The sequence below is a fragment of the Xiphophorus hellerii genome, chromosome 4 (genome assembly GCF_003331165.1).
Source record: "Xiphophorus hellerii strain 12219 chromosome 4, Xiphophorus_hellerii-4.1, whole genome shotgun sequence".
Lineage (NCBI taxonomy): Eukaryota > Metazoa > Chordata > Actinopteri > Cyprinodontiformes > Poeciliidae > Xiphophorus > Xiphophorus hellerii.
The window spans coordinates 33,716,847-33,737,079 of NC_045675.1; the positions used below are offsets into that span (position 1 = coordinate 33,716,847).

The 20,233-nt window shown below is 40.5% G+C and overlaps 1 protein-coding gene across 1 annotated transcript; it reads left to right on the top strand.

Annotated features, from left to right (window-relative positions):
• Positions 1–8,259: 8,259 nt before the first annotated feature.
• Positions 8,260–13,701, top strand: ccnd1 (cyclin D1). The gene is made up of 5 exons (XM_032561483.1): positions 8,260–8,457; positions 9,728–9,943; positions 10,566–10,725; positions 10,814–10,962; positions 11,060–13,701. Exons 1-5 carry the CDS (start codon positions 8,260–8,262, stop codon positions 11,213–11,215), a joined length of 879 nt encoding a protein of 292 aa, XP_032417374.1. The 3' UTR covers positions 11,216–13,701.
• The last annotated feature ends 6,532 nt before the right edge of the window (positions 13,702–20,233 follow it).

A 20,233-nucleotide genomic window follows, 5' to 3' on the forward strand; every position in this document is an offset into this window, starting at 1 on the left:
AGCAACCGTTATGAAGGAACTACATGATGTCATGGGACATCAAGGGGTTGATCGAACCACTTCATTGGTGAGAGAACGTTTCTTCTGGCCATACATGCAACATGAGATTCAGCACTATGTGGCTCAGTGATGCACATGTATAAAACAGAAGAAACCAAGCCGAGAGGTTAGGGCGCCTCTTACTAATATTGTCACAACCCAGCCTTTTGAGTTGGTTTCTCTCGATTTCTTGCATGTTGACAAGTCAGCTGGCGGATATGAGTACATATTGGTCATAATTGATCATTTCTCAAGATTCGCCCAGGCTTACGCCACAACATCTAAGTCAGCAAAAACTGTGGCTGATAAACTTTTTAATGATTATGCATTAAAATTTGGATTCCCCCTACGTATTCATCATGATCAAGGTGGTGAATTCGAAAACCAGCTCATGTCACAACTAAAAAGAACCTCTGGAGTTTTGGGCTCGCGGACGGCCAAGTCGAACGTTTCAACCGTACACTCATACAAATGCTGAGGACCCTTACAGAGAAAGAGAAGTCCAACTGGAAAGAGTCACTGAACAGATTGGTTTTTGCATACAATTGCACAAAATGTGAAGTCACTGGCTTTTCCCCCTTCTTTCTTCTGTTTGGAAGGACTCCAAGACTGCCAATTGATGTACTCTTCCGCTTGACACCAGAAACAGGTACACCTGATCACAGAGAGTACATGCGAAAATGGCGAGAAGGAATGCAACAAGCTTATGAGATAACACGGAACAATGCAAGAAAATCAGCTGAAAGAGGAAAAATAAACCATGATTGCAAAATAAAGAGCTCAGAGCTGGAACCTGGAGACCGTGTCCTGGTTAGGAATTTGACCCCGAGAGGTGGGACTGGTAAACTCTGCAGCTATTGGGAGGACATCATCCACAAGGTTGTGCGGCGAGTAAATAAGGATGCTCCTGTATATGAGGTGGTACCTGAACAAGGAAAGGGGAGAGATAGTAGGATACTACACCGCAACCTCTTACTTCCCTGTGACCACCTACCTCTGGAAGTTCCCCTAAAAGTTGCCAGATCACGGAAAAAAGGTTCGAAACAAACAAGTGACAGTGAACATAATAGTCAACAAAAGGACATCAGTGGTGAGGATTCAGAGGATGAATGGTTTTACTACCCATGCCCTGAGCCACACAACCGAACAGGTCCCACTGCTGAGGAGCACACTGATGTGTCGGCAGACCCTGATCCCACAGCAGCAAGGGGAGGGACAAGGCCAGAAGAGGACCGAGAGACGGTGTTAAATCTGGAGGAAGATCAAGTGATGCCTGACCTGCTAGTGGAAGATGGAGCACCTGAACAACTGGAAAATTGTGGAGACAACCCTCTATCACCATCCATGTCGCCTCCTTCATGTGAGGACCACAGTGGAGATGAGCAAGTACAAGATAGGCCTAGGAGAGAACGGCGACCACCACGGCGATTTACCTATGATGAATTGGGTTATCCATCTTGTTACAGTTTGGGACTTCCACCAAGGTCCACATATTGGCTTGACCCAGTGCACTATTGTGGACCCTTTCAAACAAGGTCTATGTGGCCGGAGCCAGTTCAGATGTCCACCTACGATCCTGTGTTTGTGTATTGCTGATCCACCTTTTTTTTTTTGGACTTAGTATTGGCATTTAAAGACTTTGATTAGGTCAAGTGCCTGTGTATGGACCAAGTAATCTAAGGTTTTATGGATTATGTTTGTCATCTTACTCCTTTCCTTATTGAATGTCGAGGACGACATTTCTGTTGAAGGGGAGTGTGTAGTGGTTATAAAACTATTTTAGACAACCAAAAGGGAAAACAAGATCTACAGTAGTGATCTGCGATAGATTATTTTGGTCTTTCAAGTTCAGTGCTACAGACAGATACAGTAAAGCACATATGTCAGAGTCAAGGCCCGCGGGCCACATCCGGCCCGCGAGAAGGTTTTTTACGGCCCCTGGAATGATCTTGATTTATTATTAGAACCGGCCCGCAGACCGCAGTAAGCCGGCACCCCGTCTGAAAAAAAAATACCTTCCTTATTTGAACTGCAAGTAGTTCTTTAAATGTTCTGTGAGATGATGTACTTACCCATGTATCCATAACAACCGGAACTTTCAATATCCACCAAGTTATTGCCGAAATATACCATCTATTAAAGGAGTGCCCCCCGGATTAATTACACTCTCTGCAGCTGCAGCTGCGAAGTTACAGTATTAACCCGATACTTGCTGGAAAGTGCAACGTCTCCCCTTTCAGAAACCGTTGGAATTTTTTCACTTAGCGCTACGTGTGGCGGAATTACGGTACTGCAAATTTAGATGTGTCGCCGGCGACACGTGTAGCTGCGCATCCAGGCTGCTCAAACGTTGTCTATGTTTGGCAGCACATACCTGTGTGAACAACTGTTTTCTTTGATGAACCTGAACAAAACATCACACAGAAGTCGACTTACTGCTGAACACCTTCACTCAATTCTGAGGATTTCCTCAGCTCAGAGCCTTACCCCGAACATTGATGAACTTGTGGAAAAGATGGGACACCACCAAGTATCACCCTCAACCTCAAACAAGTGAACATTACTGTGCAATCACATATTTAGAGTTTTTACTCAGTTCAAGTTTAAAAGTTAAAGTTTAATATTTGTTTTCACTGCATGTTACTTCTCCTTGATGAAAGTGCTGTTTTTGATTAATAGATTTTTGCACTTTATTTTATTGTATTTCAATCCAATTATATTTTAAAAATATTTCAGTTGTGTCTGTTGAAAATTAAAGATTACTGACAGAGCCATAAGAAAATATTGCTTTATTTATCTGATCATATTGGAATATATTTGTTAGGTTTTCATTAGGTTCAATTAGGTTCACTAGACTATATGCGTCATTTAAAAAAATTTCAATGAACATTCGATCAGTCCGGCCCTCGGCTTGTAGCTAAATTTTTTATTTGGCCCTCCGTCCATTTGACTTTGACACCCCTGCAGTAAAGGGTAGCCTAAGTTTAATGAAGTTTAAAAACAATGTATTTTTCTTTAATGTTACTTTTCCGGCTATGTTTGTTTATAATTCTTGAAAAGTTCAACCTTTTAGATTTTAAGTTATGATAGTTTAATCATTCGAGTTTCGATTGGTTTTGTCTGATTGGATGTAGGGGAACGCAACGCTTCTGCTCCTCCATTACAACACTGGAGACGAAAGCAATGAGATCGTGTCCGTGTTTTCATTATTCCCCTACAGGTAGAGTTCGTACTACCTATTACAAGCCTTACAAGTTATTGATTATGCTTGTTTAATGAACAGGGAGCGTTGTGGTGACTGTGATAATTATAGTCTAAGAGCTACTATACTCACCTTAGCTTCCTGGTTAGCTGCGTCCTGTGTGTGCTAAGTTTGTTTTACTGTGCTGGCATAACCAGAATGGGTGTAATGTTTACTCAATATGTGACAGTGTAATGTCTGAAACTGTTTTGAAATATTACCATTACAACACTGGAGACGAAAGCAGTGACATCGTGTCCGTGTTTTCATTATTCCCCTACAGAGTCCTTACTCATAAGGGGCGTAACACATGCAGACTGTTTTTACAAACATTTGTGAAAGAATGGCTTGCTCTCAGGAGCTGAGTGAATTCCAGTGTGGGACTGTGATAGGATGCCACCTGTGCAACAAATCTAGCCGTGAAATTTCCTTTGAAATCGATAACCTGTTTTAGACATAACTTTCCCGTGTGGAGCCTCCTTTCTGCCTACTGCTCTCAGTATGCATAAAACCATAAAAGTCCTGTTCCTGTATTATTGTACCCTGCAGCTTGCCAAAGTTGACAGATCAAACTTGGATTGTTCTGTTTTCTTTTGGAACAATGTGTAATCATAAAAACCTTTGAAATGTATAGAAGCGTAGAGCCACCGCCCACGCAAAAGAAAAATACAACAACATCACTTTATATTGTTAAAAGTTCAAACAACATACTTGTCATGTTTGTACTCGTTATTACAATACACTCTTCAGATTTGAAGAATAAAGTTATGTATGAATGTAACATGTTTTTTGGTATAACATGATGAATATTTAATGTGATAATACATATTATATTGTAGAAACATGCATGAAGCCAGAGGATAATTCAGTCTCACAACAAACTGCTCAAAGCTCCTGTTTATGTAAAAGTTGTCATACCTGCTGGAGAACATCTGATTGATGCACTCAATTGTACAATCAAGGTTAAATGTAAGTATCTGTGGACCATATAAAACAGATTATTTTGATCAGGTTTTTGCAGGTAAAACACTGGAACAAGAATTATATAATACTGCTCTAAATAAACTGAACTGAATCAAGAGAAAGTGGACTTTGTTTTTACATGTGTAAACTTACTCACTAATTATCATCAAGACTGATCATGAAATAAATGCCTCCCTGCTGCACAGAGGGTAAAATCTAATTGAGTTTGTGGTGCATCTCCCTAACATGCTCCTGCATAGGGAAGTTTCTCCAACTTCTCTGAGGTGAGTTGTTTTTATTTGTACTTTAGACAGAAAATCAAACACAAATCTTCTTATGAAAGATTTCAGCTAAAGTGAAAGTGTTTATATGTATAGGTCAAAACAATAGTAGTCTTATGGTGTAATCATACGGGATAGTCTGGTAGACTCGGTTCAATTGGGGACTAAAATTGCAACATTTGTTAAATTTTCAGAACTCTAGTTCACATTCACACTGCGCTGTGTCAAACGACTAAAACTAACTGAAAAACCTGTTAATCACAAAAATGATCGCAGCGCCTTTATTTCTTACCCAATTTCTATAAACATGGCTTAAATTAAAGCTGAGAAAATTGCTGATATTTATAAGTATTCTCCCTTGATATACAGTACAGACCAAAAGTTTGGACACAACTGTGTGTCCAACCTTTTGGTCTGTACTCAGTTCAGACCAAAAGTTTGGACACACCTTCTCATTGAATTCAATGAGAAAGTGTATCCAAACTTTTGGTCTGTACTGTACATCTATAAACAGTTTGGTTTCTATCAAGATGCAAGAGAGGACTAAACAAATTCCTCCATCCTATTTGATGTTTATATGTTCAAACAAACTTCAGTTTTTGTCATTTATTAAAGGTTTAAAAATGACAGCAGCTGCAGAGCGCCACGGCAATGGGACAATAAGCTGATAAAAAGTTGTAAAACAACTTCAGACCATTTATATTCTGCTTTTCCTTGCTTAGTGTTGGCACGCAAACCTGTTGATATGACAACCGACACAACATCTCAGTTAATCCGCAGAGCAGAGAGTAATATATTGACCAGAATGTCCTGCACTGTTGCTAACTTCCTGGTTTTGAAACGGTCTCTAGTCAGGTTGCATTCAGAAAGGTTTTCTACCGTTTTAGGGTCCACTTCAACCTGACCAAGACCAAGGTTTTTAGACGGATCAGATTTCGGTTTTTAAATCCGTTTTGGAATTCAAATTTGCATTCAGACCTCCCCAAAAACTTAGACTTTCTAGTCGTCTGAAAGTCCGAGTTTCAGACTTTCAGATGACTAGAAAGTCTGATTCAGAAATTAGAGTCTGATTCAGGAATCTAATCCTGGGTTGGACTGAATACACCCTTAATGTTTATGTTCTTTAACAATACGTTGTACTCTTTTCTTTTATTAAACTTATTTGTTCTTTCTTCAATTTGTTATCACACTTAGTTTACACGTGATGTGCTATCAAAGTATACTTTATTTAACTTGATGTTTAAAATTTCTTAAAAAATGTAAAAGCAGTACTGCTTCAAATAGTTTTATTAATCAATCACAAATTCAAAAAGTAGCTGAAGTTAATTTTAAATAAACAGTACAAGTGAGGGCAAACCAGTACAGGATCACCTCATGTCCCTGCTGTTAAATAAACATAAAATAACAATGTGTACATTGTTATCTTACTCTGAGGAGTAAACTGCTGCTCAGATACTGCTTATAAGTGTATGTGATCCCAGTTTTGAATCTGTCTGCTGGTATTTAATGAGCTTCCTCTGTCCCTTTAAATTTTTCTCTGCTGTTACCATAAAGGTGCTAGAAGAGGCTCACTCCAAAAGTCACATGCTCCAGCTCCCTTTGTTTCCCACAGAAAGACTCAATGTTTCTGTGCATGAGGGGAACTTAGAGGGCCTTTCTGCTGATAGAAACCACCAGGATCAGAATCAGAGTTGGTTTGAGCTTTCATGTGTGTTCACGTAGCAGATTTATTTATTTTTTTATATAACATTACATGAAGGAATGTAAAAAGTTCAATTAAAATAACTGAGTGATTAGTTTCACTAATAGCACATAATATAAAAATGTTTGGGTGCTTAACAATTGTGAATTATTGAATTGTGAAATGGCATCAAGATACAATCAAGGCCCACGTTTTTAGTTTTGTGAAATACATACTTTTTTTCTAATATGTATTCAGAATGTAATACAAAATGTTAATAAAGTGGAACGTTTTGTTGTACAGTATTTAACAGTACTGGAAACTCAATAATCAATGTCTACAGTTCATGGGAGTTTTATTTGAAACCAAATGTAAAAAAAACATAAGTTGAATAAAGTTTAGGAAGAGATGGCTGTCAGGTAATTTAAATGCCTACCACGTGTCTTTACAAGGTGTGTTTCTATTTGCATTGCAGAACAATGTTGGTTGTCCTAACCCCCACAACAACAACAAAGTCAAACTATGTTCTGAAAGTAAGTCAGGCTGAGACTCTTCAGGCAATACGGTAGTAAACCCCACAGCCAAAAGAGGAATTCCTGGAATGTGAAAAGCTCTCATTCATATTGAAAGTACAATAAAACATTCTCAATTGACACATTTAAAACTGAAGTTCCACAGATCAATGTGCACAGTGTTGTAGGTCTAAACTGGTGTAATGTGTATTAACTTGTAAATGTGAGAATCCACCGCTCTACATCGAGTGAGGTGTCTTTTATTGAGTTTCACAGGTTTTGTGGTTGAACACAGCAACATAATGTTGTCTTATTAAAATAGTTTATTTGAAAATCTGTGTCAAAGGACTTTGATGGGGTTGTCAATGATACTGTCAACTTTTGCAGTACAATGAACTTTTCCCCACATAAAAAGTTACAGCACCAGTAATAGTCTGCCTAGTAACAGCAATTCTTCCTATTGGTCCAGCTCCAGTCTCCTCCTGTATGTGTCTGTGCATGTGTCTGTGTGAGTGTGCAAGAAAGGCTTTTATTTCATGCTTTGCTCTCAGAAATGTTTTAAAGTTCTCTTAACTAATTTGTAGATAGATTAGTGTAATGTGAAATTCCTGCCCTCCCCTCTTCCAAATTGCTCAGTGGATACTGTAACTAAGTCAAGATCTGTAGGCAAAGATGTTTATTAATTCAGGTGTATTGTTGTTAAATTACTTGAGCAACTAAAGGACGAGGAGATCCTCATTTATTGAGTTTATAACCAGTTGCTCTGTGGTTGGGGTGCCCTTACTTGTTTCTTTAACAGAACCCTTAGTAAAGGAATATTTCATCCAGTCTCCTTTGTCGCAGGACTGATATCTGGAGTAAATAGGATGAATGAATAAAGCAGTGTTTCACTATTCCCCCATGTGCTCACCTCATGTTTGCTCACAAAGCTGCTGCTTTCATTCAGCCTCAGGAAGACACAGGAAGAAGCATGATGAGGAGGGCTGTTATCGCCCCCTACCGACTTTAACCTGACAGGGCGGCCAACAGACGCTCCTCAGACTCCGTCCCGGACCTCTCACCTCCTCCCCAGAAGCTACATGCAGGCGGAGGGGGGGGGGGTTCAAAAGGGAGGTCTTCCCCTCCCTCCCTTCCTCTCTCTCTCTCTTTCCGTCTGTATATAGGCCTACATCTATATGTATATAACACAATCCTTCCTCGCGCACATTTCTTTGATCCCCCCCTCCCCCTTCAACAACAGCTGACGTCATCGCGTGTATCACCTCCTCCTCCCGGAGTGCAGTTAGTGTGTGCGGCCGTGCTCGAGCACAAGCAGGTCTGGGCGCGCGGAGAAGGGGTTTTTGTCTCGCGGAGCGAAGTGGTCTGTTCCTCAGAAGGCTCGCGCACACCGAAGGAACAGCAGCACGCAGCAACGAACAGAACAAAGGGATTTAATTTAGCCGCCTGTCTCCTCGTGCCTGCTCCGGTCTCTTCCTGCTGTAAGCTAACCGGGGACATTTCACCAGGACAGTCCTGCCACTACGTTCTCGACCGAGGTTTATTATGGAGGAGCAGCTGCTGTGCTGCGAGGTGGACTCTATCAGGAGAGCCCACCAGGACGAGAACCTACTTAATGACCGAGTCCTACAGACTATGCTGAAGGCAGAGGAGAACTACTTACCGTCCCCCAACTACTTCAAGTGTGTTCAGAAAGAGATTATACCCAAAATGAGGAAAATACTAGCCACTTGGATGTTGGAGGTTAGTTTTCAGCGTATTTGCTTTAACCTAAACGACAGGAATTTTGTTTGTTAGATTTATTTGTAAATCTTAAAATAAAAACCTAAAAAGGAACATTCTAATTAATGTTAAGGTTATAGAAGGATAATGCACACAATGCCATTCAAAGCAGTAGCTTGAACTGAGTGCTGGCTGCTTCTTCGCGAGATTGTCTTCAAATCCAAATTCCCATCAATATAGCCTGGTATATGGTTGATTATTATTATTGAGTCTATAAAATCTACACAGCTGCTTTTATTTCCTCCAAAATAACAGCAATGTACACGTATGCAGTTTGGCCCGTGCCAGAAGCCTATTACGCGCCATCTTTGTTGTTGTCCTTTAAGGAAGATTTTAATACCATTAAAAATCTAGAATGCAAACAGGAGTGACAGTGAAGCGATAAAATCAACAAGAAATCCACGTCCTCCATGAGACCTTTGTTTAGTGTGTGCATGTCGCCATTCTGCTGCTATTAACTGCTAAACTTTGTCTTCCTTCTTCTCAACTCGGCTCTTTCTGTGAAGGTCGCTCAGGGAAAAATGCGTTTTTTTAACAGATCTCGATGTAAATTCGCAGCGTTAAAAGTCGGGTTTGATTGCTAAGATGTTATCAGACATTTACATCAACTTTTGGATAAAGTTCTTCGCCGCTATATATTTTTTATTAATTTTTAAAGTCTCGCATTGGAGCGATGTCGGGAAGTATCCCCCGCAGCACGTGAAAAGGCTTCGTCGGAGAAATATTTTTTTTTAAATTCCAATAATGTCGCATTCCAGAATTTTTTCTCCCAATCCGATCAGAAATTCGATAAGGATCATTTAGATGCCATTTTTAGCCGGCTTAGTAATTTTTAAATATTTATAATTATTTTTTGAAAAGATGACGAAGTTGAAATTAGAGTGAAACTTGCATCTACGCCACCTTTGTGTCTCGGTCAGAACTGACTACGAACTAAATCCAGATTATTTTCACTGGAGATAAAAAGCTTCTATAAAGACTTCGTTGACTTTGTAGTTTATATTATTTCGTGTTTAAACCACATTTGAGTTTGCTTTATAAATTCTGATCCCAGTTTGATTTATTTAATACCAAAGCCACGTGAGGTTAATTTTGTTATGTTTCTATCTTTTGTCAGTCGAAGTAATTGTCGCTGGAGCTCATTTTGAATTCAACCAGTTTATAGCTGATAAAATGGGAGAAAATGTTTGTACAGCAGCAGCAGCTTCTAACGCGCTTTTCTCACCTCCAGGTCTGTGAAGAGCAGAAGTGCGAGGAGGAGGTTTTTCCGCTGGCGATGAACTATTTGGACAGATTTTTATCAGTGGAGGCCACCAGGAAAACAAGACTGCAGCTGCTAGGAGCAACCTGCATGTTTCTAGCATCCAAGATGAAGGAGACTGTCCCCCTCACTGCAGAGAAGCTTTGCATCTACACGGACAACTCGGTCCTACCCGGGGAGCTGCTGGTAATTACCTTCTGCAGACATGGCTGTTTCATAACACTTAACAGCATATTATCAGCATGCACGGAGGCCACAGCGACGGAGGGTTATCTGCTCTGTCAGCCTCACAGGTTTCCATAGAAATGAAAAGACAAAGACCAGGAGTCTGGTTAAAATAAAGGTGATAAACGTGGCGCTTTGTCTGAATCGGCTGCCTGGTACTTTCCCATGGTGACCGTAACCTCTCTCATTTCATGAATGGACACAGAACATGCCTTACATAGGATTTACAGCGACACCCAGTGGTCACAAGGCTGAAATGCAGACAGAAGAAAAGCTTATGATGCTTTGAATAGAAACGACTTTTGGTCCAGCTGTAGCCCGCTGTGTCCATGTGATATAAAACTATTATCGCAATAAATTAAGACGCAGGGTTTTCAGAGCACAGTATAGATAAATGATATGACTAAATATGATCTGATTTATTGTGATGTAATTTAAAAGAAATTACTGAGGTTATACTGAGCCGACCTGTCCTGCAGGCCCTGAAGTTAACGTGAGTGCTCACATGGAGACATTGTTGGAGGCAGATGAGGGGATGAGGAGATGTTTGTCCCTGAGTATGTGCTCCTGTGTCTGTCCACAGCAAATGGAGCTGCTGGTTCTCAGCAAGCTCAAGTGGGATCTGGCTTCAGTCACTCCTCATGACTTCATTGAGCACTTCCTGTCCAAGTTGAAGATTCACCCCTCCACAAAGCAGATCCTCAGGAAACACGCTCAGACCTTCGTGGCGCTCTGCGCAACAGGTCAGCCACCTCAATAATGTCCTAATATATCAGTTTACCATGACTGATGCTATGTGTGTGGGATAAAATGATTTTCTTGTTTCACTAGATGTCAACTTTATTGCTAGTCCTCCATCAATGGTGGCAGCAGGAAGTGTGGTGGCTGCTGTTCAAGGTCTCTACCTGAAAAGCCAAGACGCCTCCCTCTCCTCACCAAACCTCACCAACTTCCTGTCACAGGTCATTCGCAGTGACCCGGTATGAGATCAGTCCTCTGTCAGCACCAGTTCATTCATGTGCTCCCATGTGTTGTTTGTGTAACAGTCCTGATGTTTCTCCACTCCCCTGTCTTCAGGACTGTCTGCGGTCGTGTCAGGAGCAGATAGAGTCGCTATTGGAGTCCAGTCTGCGGCAGGCTCAGCAACACGGTGGCGCAGCAGAAACCAAACGCATGGACGAGGACGCCGACCTGTCCTGCACGCCCACAGACGTGAGAGACGTCAACATCTGAGGAAGACCGCATGTCGCACGATGAACCTGTTGATGGAGGAGACAGAGGGAACTGATGGAAGGCTCGCTCCCATTTCTGCGTGCCCATCTTTTCCTGCTCCTGCTCCTGCTTCCTGGTTGGCCGCCAACAAGGCTTATAATTCCATTATGTGCTATGGCTGCCATGACGAGACAGAGTGGCCTGCTGCCATGCAGCACACACATGTCCCATTTCCTGCCAGTGACCCCCACCTACAGAAATGTACCTGAGAAAAGGATGATGCTGGGCGTCTTACAGGGCTGGAGCTGGAGCCTCAGAAGCGGACAGTCTAGTAGATAGCTTTTGTTTTTCTTTTAATACACTAGGAATATTTTAATGACCACAAACAGTCTTCAGTTTCAGGTCTTCTCTTGGTCTTTGGCCTTTATTAAAGCTATTTTGTTTATTTTTTCTTTCCATTCCCTTTGTCTTATATAGAACGACTTTATTCCATCTGCCCAACTTCTCATGTTTGTCTCATTTATCCCCTCTTGCATATGTTTAGTCACTTTATTAATTTCCTTTTTAAACATCATTAGTCTTATACCTCTTCTGTTCCATCCTGTTTGGTTTGGTAGAGCCAGCATAACGAGTGACACTCTGTATTCTGATCTTTGAAGCTAGCAGCTACTGATGTGGACAAATGGAAAGCCTTGTTCGTCCTTCACAGCCTTCATTCTGCTCATTCTAGTCTGCTGTAATGTGACAACATCAAACCAGTGCATGTGTAAGCAGAAGAGTCCACATCCACCCAGACCATTCCAATGGTTGTTTTTCTATAGAAAAAGCACTTTTGGTCAGTAATGCTGGCGCAAGTTAAAAAAAAAAAACAAAAAAAAGACTCACATTGATAAAGTTTGTGAAAAATATAAAAAAGGACTAGTGGGATGGGGTGGTGAGCTGGAATGTTTAGGAGAAGATGATGTAGAGTGGTATTTGCATACAGTTGCACCTGCTGAGACAAAGAGCTGATGAGTGGCTGAGCGGCTCCTGATGCTCCTCCCAACCTTCACTGCAGCAGAACTGCTTCGTCTGACACGTCAGCATCAGGAGCCAGCTGGACAAATTCTGAGGAAAAGAGGAAAAATATATTGCATTTCTATCATTCAAATAATGTTTTGTATTTTAATGTACAAATAGAATTTATTTTTATAACTTTAAGCAGCTCCTAGCAAAACCTGCTGGTGTTAAATCTCAAAGACGGGCTTTTATCTTCCTGCAGAGCAGAAACGGCTCCATGAAATCTTCAGTTCGTCTCTGAACCCCCAGAGCTGCACCCCATCCCACAAATTCAAATACTCCAACTAAGTTTAAACTTTGCTCATGGATTCCAGGAAACAGATGAAGCTGGAAAAAAGGGGAGTGGTGAGACTATTGACATGATTTTGCACAAACCTGAAAGACATGGGAAGTGTTTGTTGGGGACAAAAAGGCAGAGAGCAAAGTTGGCAACAGTACCAAGGAGTGAAAGTAGCATAAAGGGCGTGTCTTACGGCTGTAGAGTTAAAGTCCAGGTTCCTGCACACAATGGATCAGGTTGATACAGGCTTTTATGTCAAAGGATGTGAGTGTGTTGAACTGTGTAGGAGCTCTGTCTGCTAGGGTTCTGATTGTACATTACAGATAGAGTGTAGGAGAACAACACTCCTTGTATTCTGCTGCTATAGAACCAGAAATCCCAGCTACGTGTTAAAACAAAAAGCAAAAGGTGAAAAAAAATTTAAATGGATAAAAACAATGCTTTGTTTCTTGTTGTTTGCTGCTATGTTTTGATTGTTTTTGTTTTATACATATAAATGTCAATATACTGCCATTCTAGGTTTGAATTTTCTCATAGAAAATTGTTATTGACATCCTCATTTGTTGTTTTGTGTAGAATATATGTGCTCCTTTTTTATAATTACATAATATGATTCTCCAAACAATTTCCAAAAAACAAGGAAAAATTAGATATACAGAGAAGTGTTTGATCCATTATACCTCATGCGACAGTCAAGATCTATCTCTGACTTTTAGTCTTTTTGTTTGTTTTAGTTCTTATTCTATTTTGCCTGTTGGGTCAGTGCCTAGCAGCTGTGTTCCACCTGCTCAAGGTGAAGCATCCATGATGGAAACCAGCGAGTCCAGGCCATGCTTTCATACTTGTGCCATAACAGAAAATGGGATATCTATTACTCTGTTGAGTGTTAAGCTGTCTCGGTAAAAAGAGACTTTATCCCCTTTAGGCCCGTTGAGGCCTTTCTTCCTCCCCCCTTTTTATATTTATAAAGAGAAAAAAAGCTTTGTGCTTCAATTGCTGAAATGTCAGTGCGTTGATTTGAGTTTGTAAATAGATTCATGCTCTGTAAGCCATAGACTGTTCTTGTTGTTTTCACAAAATTCTTCTACACAGTTGAGTCTGCTCGATTGGGACACACAGTGTATTCATCTTTGTGCTGACAACACAATAAAAACATGAATTAGATGAAGTCTGGTGACCTCGCTGTCTTTTTTTCTTCTCAGGCATAAGCTCTAAGGTCCCCAGATCCAGAGTCACAGCCTTCCTCCATGTCTTCATCATGACAGGTTGGGACTGACAGTTCCCCAGTGCATTTCCTCCAGGCTCTCCAGTTTTCTCCCCAGGTCCAAAACATGCATGTTAAGTCAAGTGGAGATCCTGAACATACCTTGAGCATGGATGTGAATGCCAGATTATCTGTCTGTCTGCTGGCTCTGTGATAGACTAGTGAGCTGTGCAGTACTCCACCCCTTCCTGTCTCTTGAACCCTGAACAGGATTAGACAGATATAAACAGTATGTTCATATATGGATGGACAGAACCAAGTATTTATGAAAAAAGCATGTTTTCATGCTAATAAAAGCAGAGAAAATTCAACAGGCCTCTTTTGGAGCTGCACTGATCATGGGAAGAATGAGTTTCAATAGAAAATGTAATGTTTGGTGATTTTAGAAGGAAAAAATAGGCTCAGGCAGCACATACAGTTCATTTTTGCAATAGTTCCAATTTCACAACAATACCAACAAACTCAGTTCAGTCAAATACAAACATTGTTGACTTTGATGTATTTATATGGAATTCTGTCTCTTAACTATAATTTTAAAAATTCCAATCAAAATCCAAGTCAAATATTCTTCAAACTTAAATGACTTGCAATATTAAGTCACACTTGTAGAAAGAAAGTGTCTGCCAGTCACTTCCAATTGAACATAATTTTAATATCGCATAACTATTGGATTCATCTCATTACTCCATATTTGACATACAGTAATTTGATTCATATGCAAAACAGTAATATAAAAACAGTCATATACACAGGGCAAGATATACAAATATACGGTGCAGGAGGGAGCGAACAGTAAGCAGGTGGTACCGGTGCATTGAGCTGTGGTGCTACATTGATATTTTTAGCTAAGTACTATTGCTGAGGGGCACAGACTGACCTCCTGATGCACAGATAAAAAAAAAGAAAATTGAAAAAAAACCCCTCAAAAATCAAGGATAACAGGAGCAGGGGCTCCTCCACTGCCCTCTGCATGTCACTGAGGATGTGAGTCCCTGGGCTGGAGCCTGGTTTGGTGACCTATTTAATAAAAAAAACATTTTACTAATGCTTATTACAGTATAGTATTAGGTAGTCCTATACATCAGTAGGTATGAACTGATGCAGAGTTTAATGCTTCCTCTGGACTGTAGCTCCAGTTATTCCTCTAAAAAATAACTATACCTTCATAATTTTCAAATACTTGAGTTTGGTCTATATTCACAGAAATTGATTTCAAGTGATATGGACCTATTAGTTTTATATGAAGTATAATGTTGGCAAAACATACACTCATGCATGCTCAGTGCTGTGGTGGCGCAGGGGGTTAGCACGCCCCACATTTGGAGGCCTTAGACCCGACGACCTTTGCCGCATGTCCTCCTTCAAAAATGGCGCCGGCTCAGCTGGCTGCCTGCAGACGCAGCTCCTGTTGTGTGCTGTAACTGCGAAATAATTTCCCTGCTGGGATGAATAAAGTAATTCTTCTTCTTCTTCTTCATTAAGAAAAATAAAAAGTGAAACAAAAAACTCCAAAAAATGACCACCAGAAAAGTGATTGATACATAAATGTGTCACTTAAAGCCAACAATTTTCCATGGTGTTCCATCAGGGCCTACAATAGATATAGACATATACTGTATCTACGACCTAAATTATAATGTTTGTTCAATTAAATGTTCTTAATTTATTTCCAATAATCTTTTCTTTTTCTTGTGACGTTTCTATTGGCTGTGCCACTGTTCATGTCTGTGTGAATCATTGATGTGTTGTCCAATCAGATTTCAGTATCTATGAGCTTCAAGCTAATCTGGCCAGGTCTTCAGAAGGCCTATGTAAAACAAATAGTATGTCAATGGAACTGTTCACAGAACCAATCAGATTTCACTGCATGAAAAGTGGGATATTCGACAGCTATTGACACCTAATGCTGCCGTGCGCTTAGAGACTGAGGGCAATCAGCAAGAGGTTTTGTCAGAATGGGAAATTGTAGGGAACTGTGAAGAATTGACAAAAACTGTGTGAGTCCGTGTTGCCCTATCATTCCCCTCCTCTTGGGCCTAGGTGAGGCTTTCATATTTAAAAGACGTTTCTGGGACCAATGCAAATGCAAACCAAGTATTGATCACCGGCCTTTCTGACTGTAGTTTCTGTCGTAGCTCACCCATTTTCCCTTCTGTGCACCACCCAGGTCTGTTTACCAGTTCCAGGACCCAACCAAAACCCCTCAGTGTTATTACCTTGAGAAATAATGAGATTTGTTTAAGTATAAAACAGGCATTAATGCCGAATATGTTCAAATGTTCCAAGTCATACAAATAGAACAAATACAGAGTGACATTCACCATCCAGCGCTTGGCCACACTTAGCTCACCTTAGGCATATAACCAAGTTTCCATCCCTAAGTAAAATTTTTAGGTTAAATTTGATGATACATTGTCAACATTGCATGTCTGTCAAGCTCATCCAAGATTGTGTAATGGAATGCAGACAGAGCCATCGCTGTACATATTTCCAAGAGAAGGGTTTCTGCTGACGTGAAAACACTGCGCTTTACATAAAGCACATCAGTTGTGTCATCATCTGACAAAGTTCCAATCATTTACACATGTAAAATATTGGTCATTTTAGTACCATAGGCAGATGTCGATGACTCTTCTGAAATGACCTCCTAATCTGGACTTTGTGGTTAAACATTCTCAGTATTTAATCACAAATACTGGAATACAGGCTCCAAAAAGCCTGTATTCCACCATGTACTCCTTCAAATGGAGATGTACTGTAAATACATGTTGGTGTTGCAGTGCAATGGGCCAAACAATTTAACACATTTTGAGAAGTCTGCAGGTATTGTTTAGTTATACAAGTATGCCATGAAGAAGTATGATTGGAGAAAGAATATTCAAACAATGATCTATCTTATCCATTAAAATGTATCTTACAGGTGTGTTAGTTTTGGTTGAATTGATGTTATAAAACCAGAATATACAGGATTACATACAATAGACTTTTGTTGAACATGATCTTACTTTGACATTCCACCCAGCTGTAGGTTTATCATTTCATAACTTAATCAATAATAATATTAATCATAATAAAGAAAAACATGTTCCAGAATGGTTCATCATACAAAAAATATTTTTGTGAACAATATTCAAACTAAATGTTACTCTGCACTGATTGCATTAAAGACCCAGAGTCCGGTCATATTGGAGTAGCAATCTGCATTCCATACCACAATATGAAGAAACTACAGATAATTTATCACAATTCCCTGATTAACTCTTGAGTTTAAATTGAAGAGCAAAATAGTTGAAAATATGTGATACCTTCTGATAGAGTATAAAAGTTTTGTTCTTTTTTTAAAAAGTTTTGTTAATTAAGCAATAAATATAACTCAGACATTATCAATCATATTTATTATATTCTGTATAAACAAAAAAGGAGACAGCTCAAAGTAGAATTGAGTAAATAAACATCTACCCAATTAAAAACATTTAGTAATTAATTATAATAAAAATGAAATATATTGTCACATAATTTTTTGAAAAACAAATCTTCTACAATTTATTTTTTCTGTCAACTTCCATTTCACACTCCAGTCCAATTGGTGGCAGTAATGCGCTTTTATAGTGGGTCAGGCACCCGCCACTAAACTCCAGAAGATGATCTGCACAAACGCTGAAGCCAACAGTTTGTCCATAAAGCTTTAAGAACAGCAGTCCGCTGTGCTCTGTCTATCCGCTCCACCTGCTTAAGTACAGATGGAGTCACACACTTTGCCGCTGTTCGCTCTGAACCGGCCGCTAGGCGGTAGCTCAAGAAAAAAAAAGGATGTCATACTCTTTGCATCGCACATTTTTTAATCATTCATTAAATAATAAACCAATGCCTATTGGTCCAATTGGAAAAAATAAAAAAACTTGGACATCAATCAACGAAATCGCCCCAGATGTGGCATGTTATCTGCCCATTTCATAACCTGCTTTGGCACAAATTACACATCATTTCCTACATTCTGTGTACAGATTTTTCTTCTGATGATTTTTTACAATACCAAGTGCTTTAAATTTTTTTTCTTCCAATTTTTCTGAGTGTTTTCCTTTTTTTTTTTCTTTAAAGTTGTTTTATTTGCAAGAATGCAAATAAAACAAGAATGTGCAAGAATGTATTAAAATGATGTTTTTTGGAGTTTTTAATGTTTTATGTGTGCATTCTAAGCTGGAAGTAGCCACAAAATTTCACGGTAGTTTCATAAAGACAACAAAGATGCCTGTAGCTCATAAAGATTGTTCTGTGTTAACAACTGATGCAGGAAGGCAGAGAGTACTGGCAGCAGAGGAGGTGGCATTCTGGGAGGATGGCACCTAGGAGGGGTGTCAGGATGGACTGTGGTGAGGTGGAGACCCCAAGTTCCCCCATCCAGGAGCTCAGTGACCTCAGGTCTACATTGCAGGAGAGACGTCGGGTCTGTCCTGAACGCAGCACAATGCTAGATCATGTTTTGACAAAAAAAAAAAAAAACAAACAAAAAAAAACACTGCCAGATACTCCAGAAGTGGACAGTGGACAAGCATTTATGTCTTACTTTGTGTGGAAAACACAAAAAAATAGGTGTTTTTTATTACAAAAAAATAAAATGAAATAAAGAAAAAAAAATTGTGCCTCATTTATGTTCCTCATATATGAATGAACATGTTGCATATAAGCAATATCATATGAGTATATTTTAATACAGCCTTGACTATATTAAAAAAAAAAAATATTATTTTTTATATAGACAGAGGGATCTCAGCCATGACCGGTTCCACTGGTTACCGCCTCTGAAGTAGCCTGGTAAAAACCAACAGCTTGTCTGACACTTTTTGTTTCATCCAGCAGGGGTGTCAAACTCCAGTTTTCAAGGGCCACTGTCCAGCAGTTTTTAGATGTGCCACAGGTACAAAACACTGGAATGAAATGGCTTGATTACCTCCTCCTTGTGTAGATCAGTTCTCCAGAGCCTTAATGACCTAATTATTCTATTCAGGTGTGGTGCAGCAGAGGCACATCTAGGACTGGAGTTTGACATCTGTGATCCAGAGGGTCTGGGCTTTCAGGTGTTGAGAAATTATTGCTTCCTGTTGCTCTCATTTGTATGTGACGTATGTAATGCGCCAGTTCAACACTAAGAAGCGTAGCAGAAATTGCCTGCTTTGTAAACAACCATCGTCCACTGCGAAGAGAAGAGCTGATCCGAATGAAGCGGCTGCTAATCTTTCATAGATTATCTGTTTCATGCCATGCTGCCACGACATGGTGACAGTTTTAACAAATATAGAAAAAATGTACACTGCTCAAAAAAATAAAGGGAACACTCAAATAACACATCCTAGATCTGAATGAAAGAAATATTCTCATTGAATACTTTGTTCTGTACAAAGTTGAATGTGCTGACAACAAAATCACACAAAAATCATCAATGGAAATCAAATTTATTAACCAATGGAGGCCTGGATTTGGAGCCACACACAAAATTAAAGTGAAATAACACTACACGCTGATCCAACTTTAATGTAATGTCCTTAAAACAAGTCAAAATGAGGCTCAGTATTGTGTGTGGCCTCCACGTGCCTGTATGACCTCCCTACAACGCCTGGGCATGCTCCTGATGAGGTGGCGGATGGTCTCCTGAGGGATCTCCTCCCAGACCTGGACTAAAGCATCCACCAACTCCTGGACAGTCTGTGGTGCAACGTGACGTTGGTGGATGGAGCGAGACATGATGTCCCAGATGTGCTCAATCGGATTCAGGTCTGGGGAACGGGCTGGCCAGTCCATAGCTTCAATGCTTTCATCTTGCAGGAACTGCTGACACACTCCAGCCACATGAGGTCTAGCATTGTCCTGCATTAGGAGGAACCCAGGGCCAACCGCACCAGCATATGGTCTCACAAGGGGTCTGAGGATCTCATCTCGGTACCTAATGGCAGTCAGGCTACCTCTGGTGAGCACATGGAGGGCTGTGCGGCCCTCCAAAGAAATGCCACCCCACACCATTACTGACCCACTGCCAAACCGGTCATGCTGAAGGATGTTGCAGGCAGCAGACCGCTCTCCACGGCGTCTCCAGACTCTGTCACGTCTGTCACATGTGCTCAGTGTGAACCTGCTTTCATCTGTGAAGAGCACAAGGCGCCAGTGGCGAATTTGCCAATCCTGGTGTTCTCTGGCAAATGCCAAGCGTCCTGCACGGTGTTGGGCTGTGAGCACAACCCCCATCTGTGGACGTCGGGCCCTCATACCATCCTCATGGAGTCGGTTTCTAACCCTTTGTGCAGACACATGCACATTTGTGGCCTGCTGGAGGTCATTTTGCAGGGCTCTGGCAGTGCTCCTCCTGTTCCTTCTTGCACAAAGGCGGAGGTAGCGGTCCTGCTGCTGGGTTGTTGCCCTCCTACGGCCTCCTCCATGTCTCCTG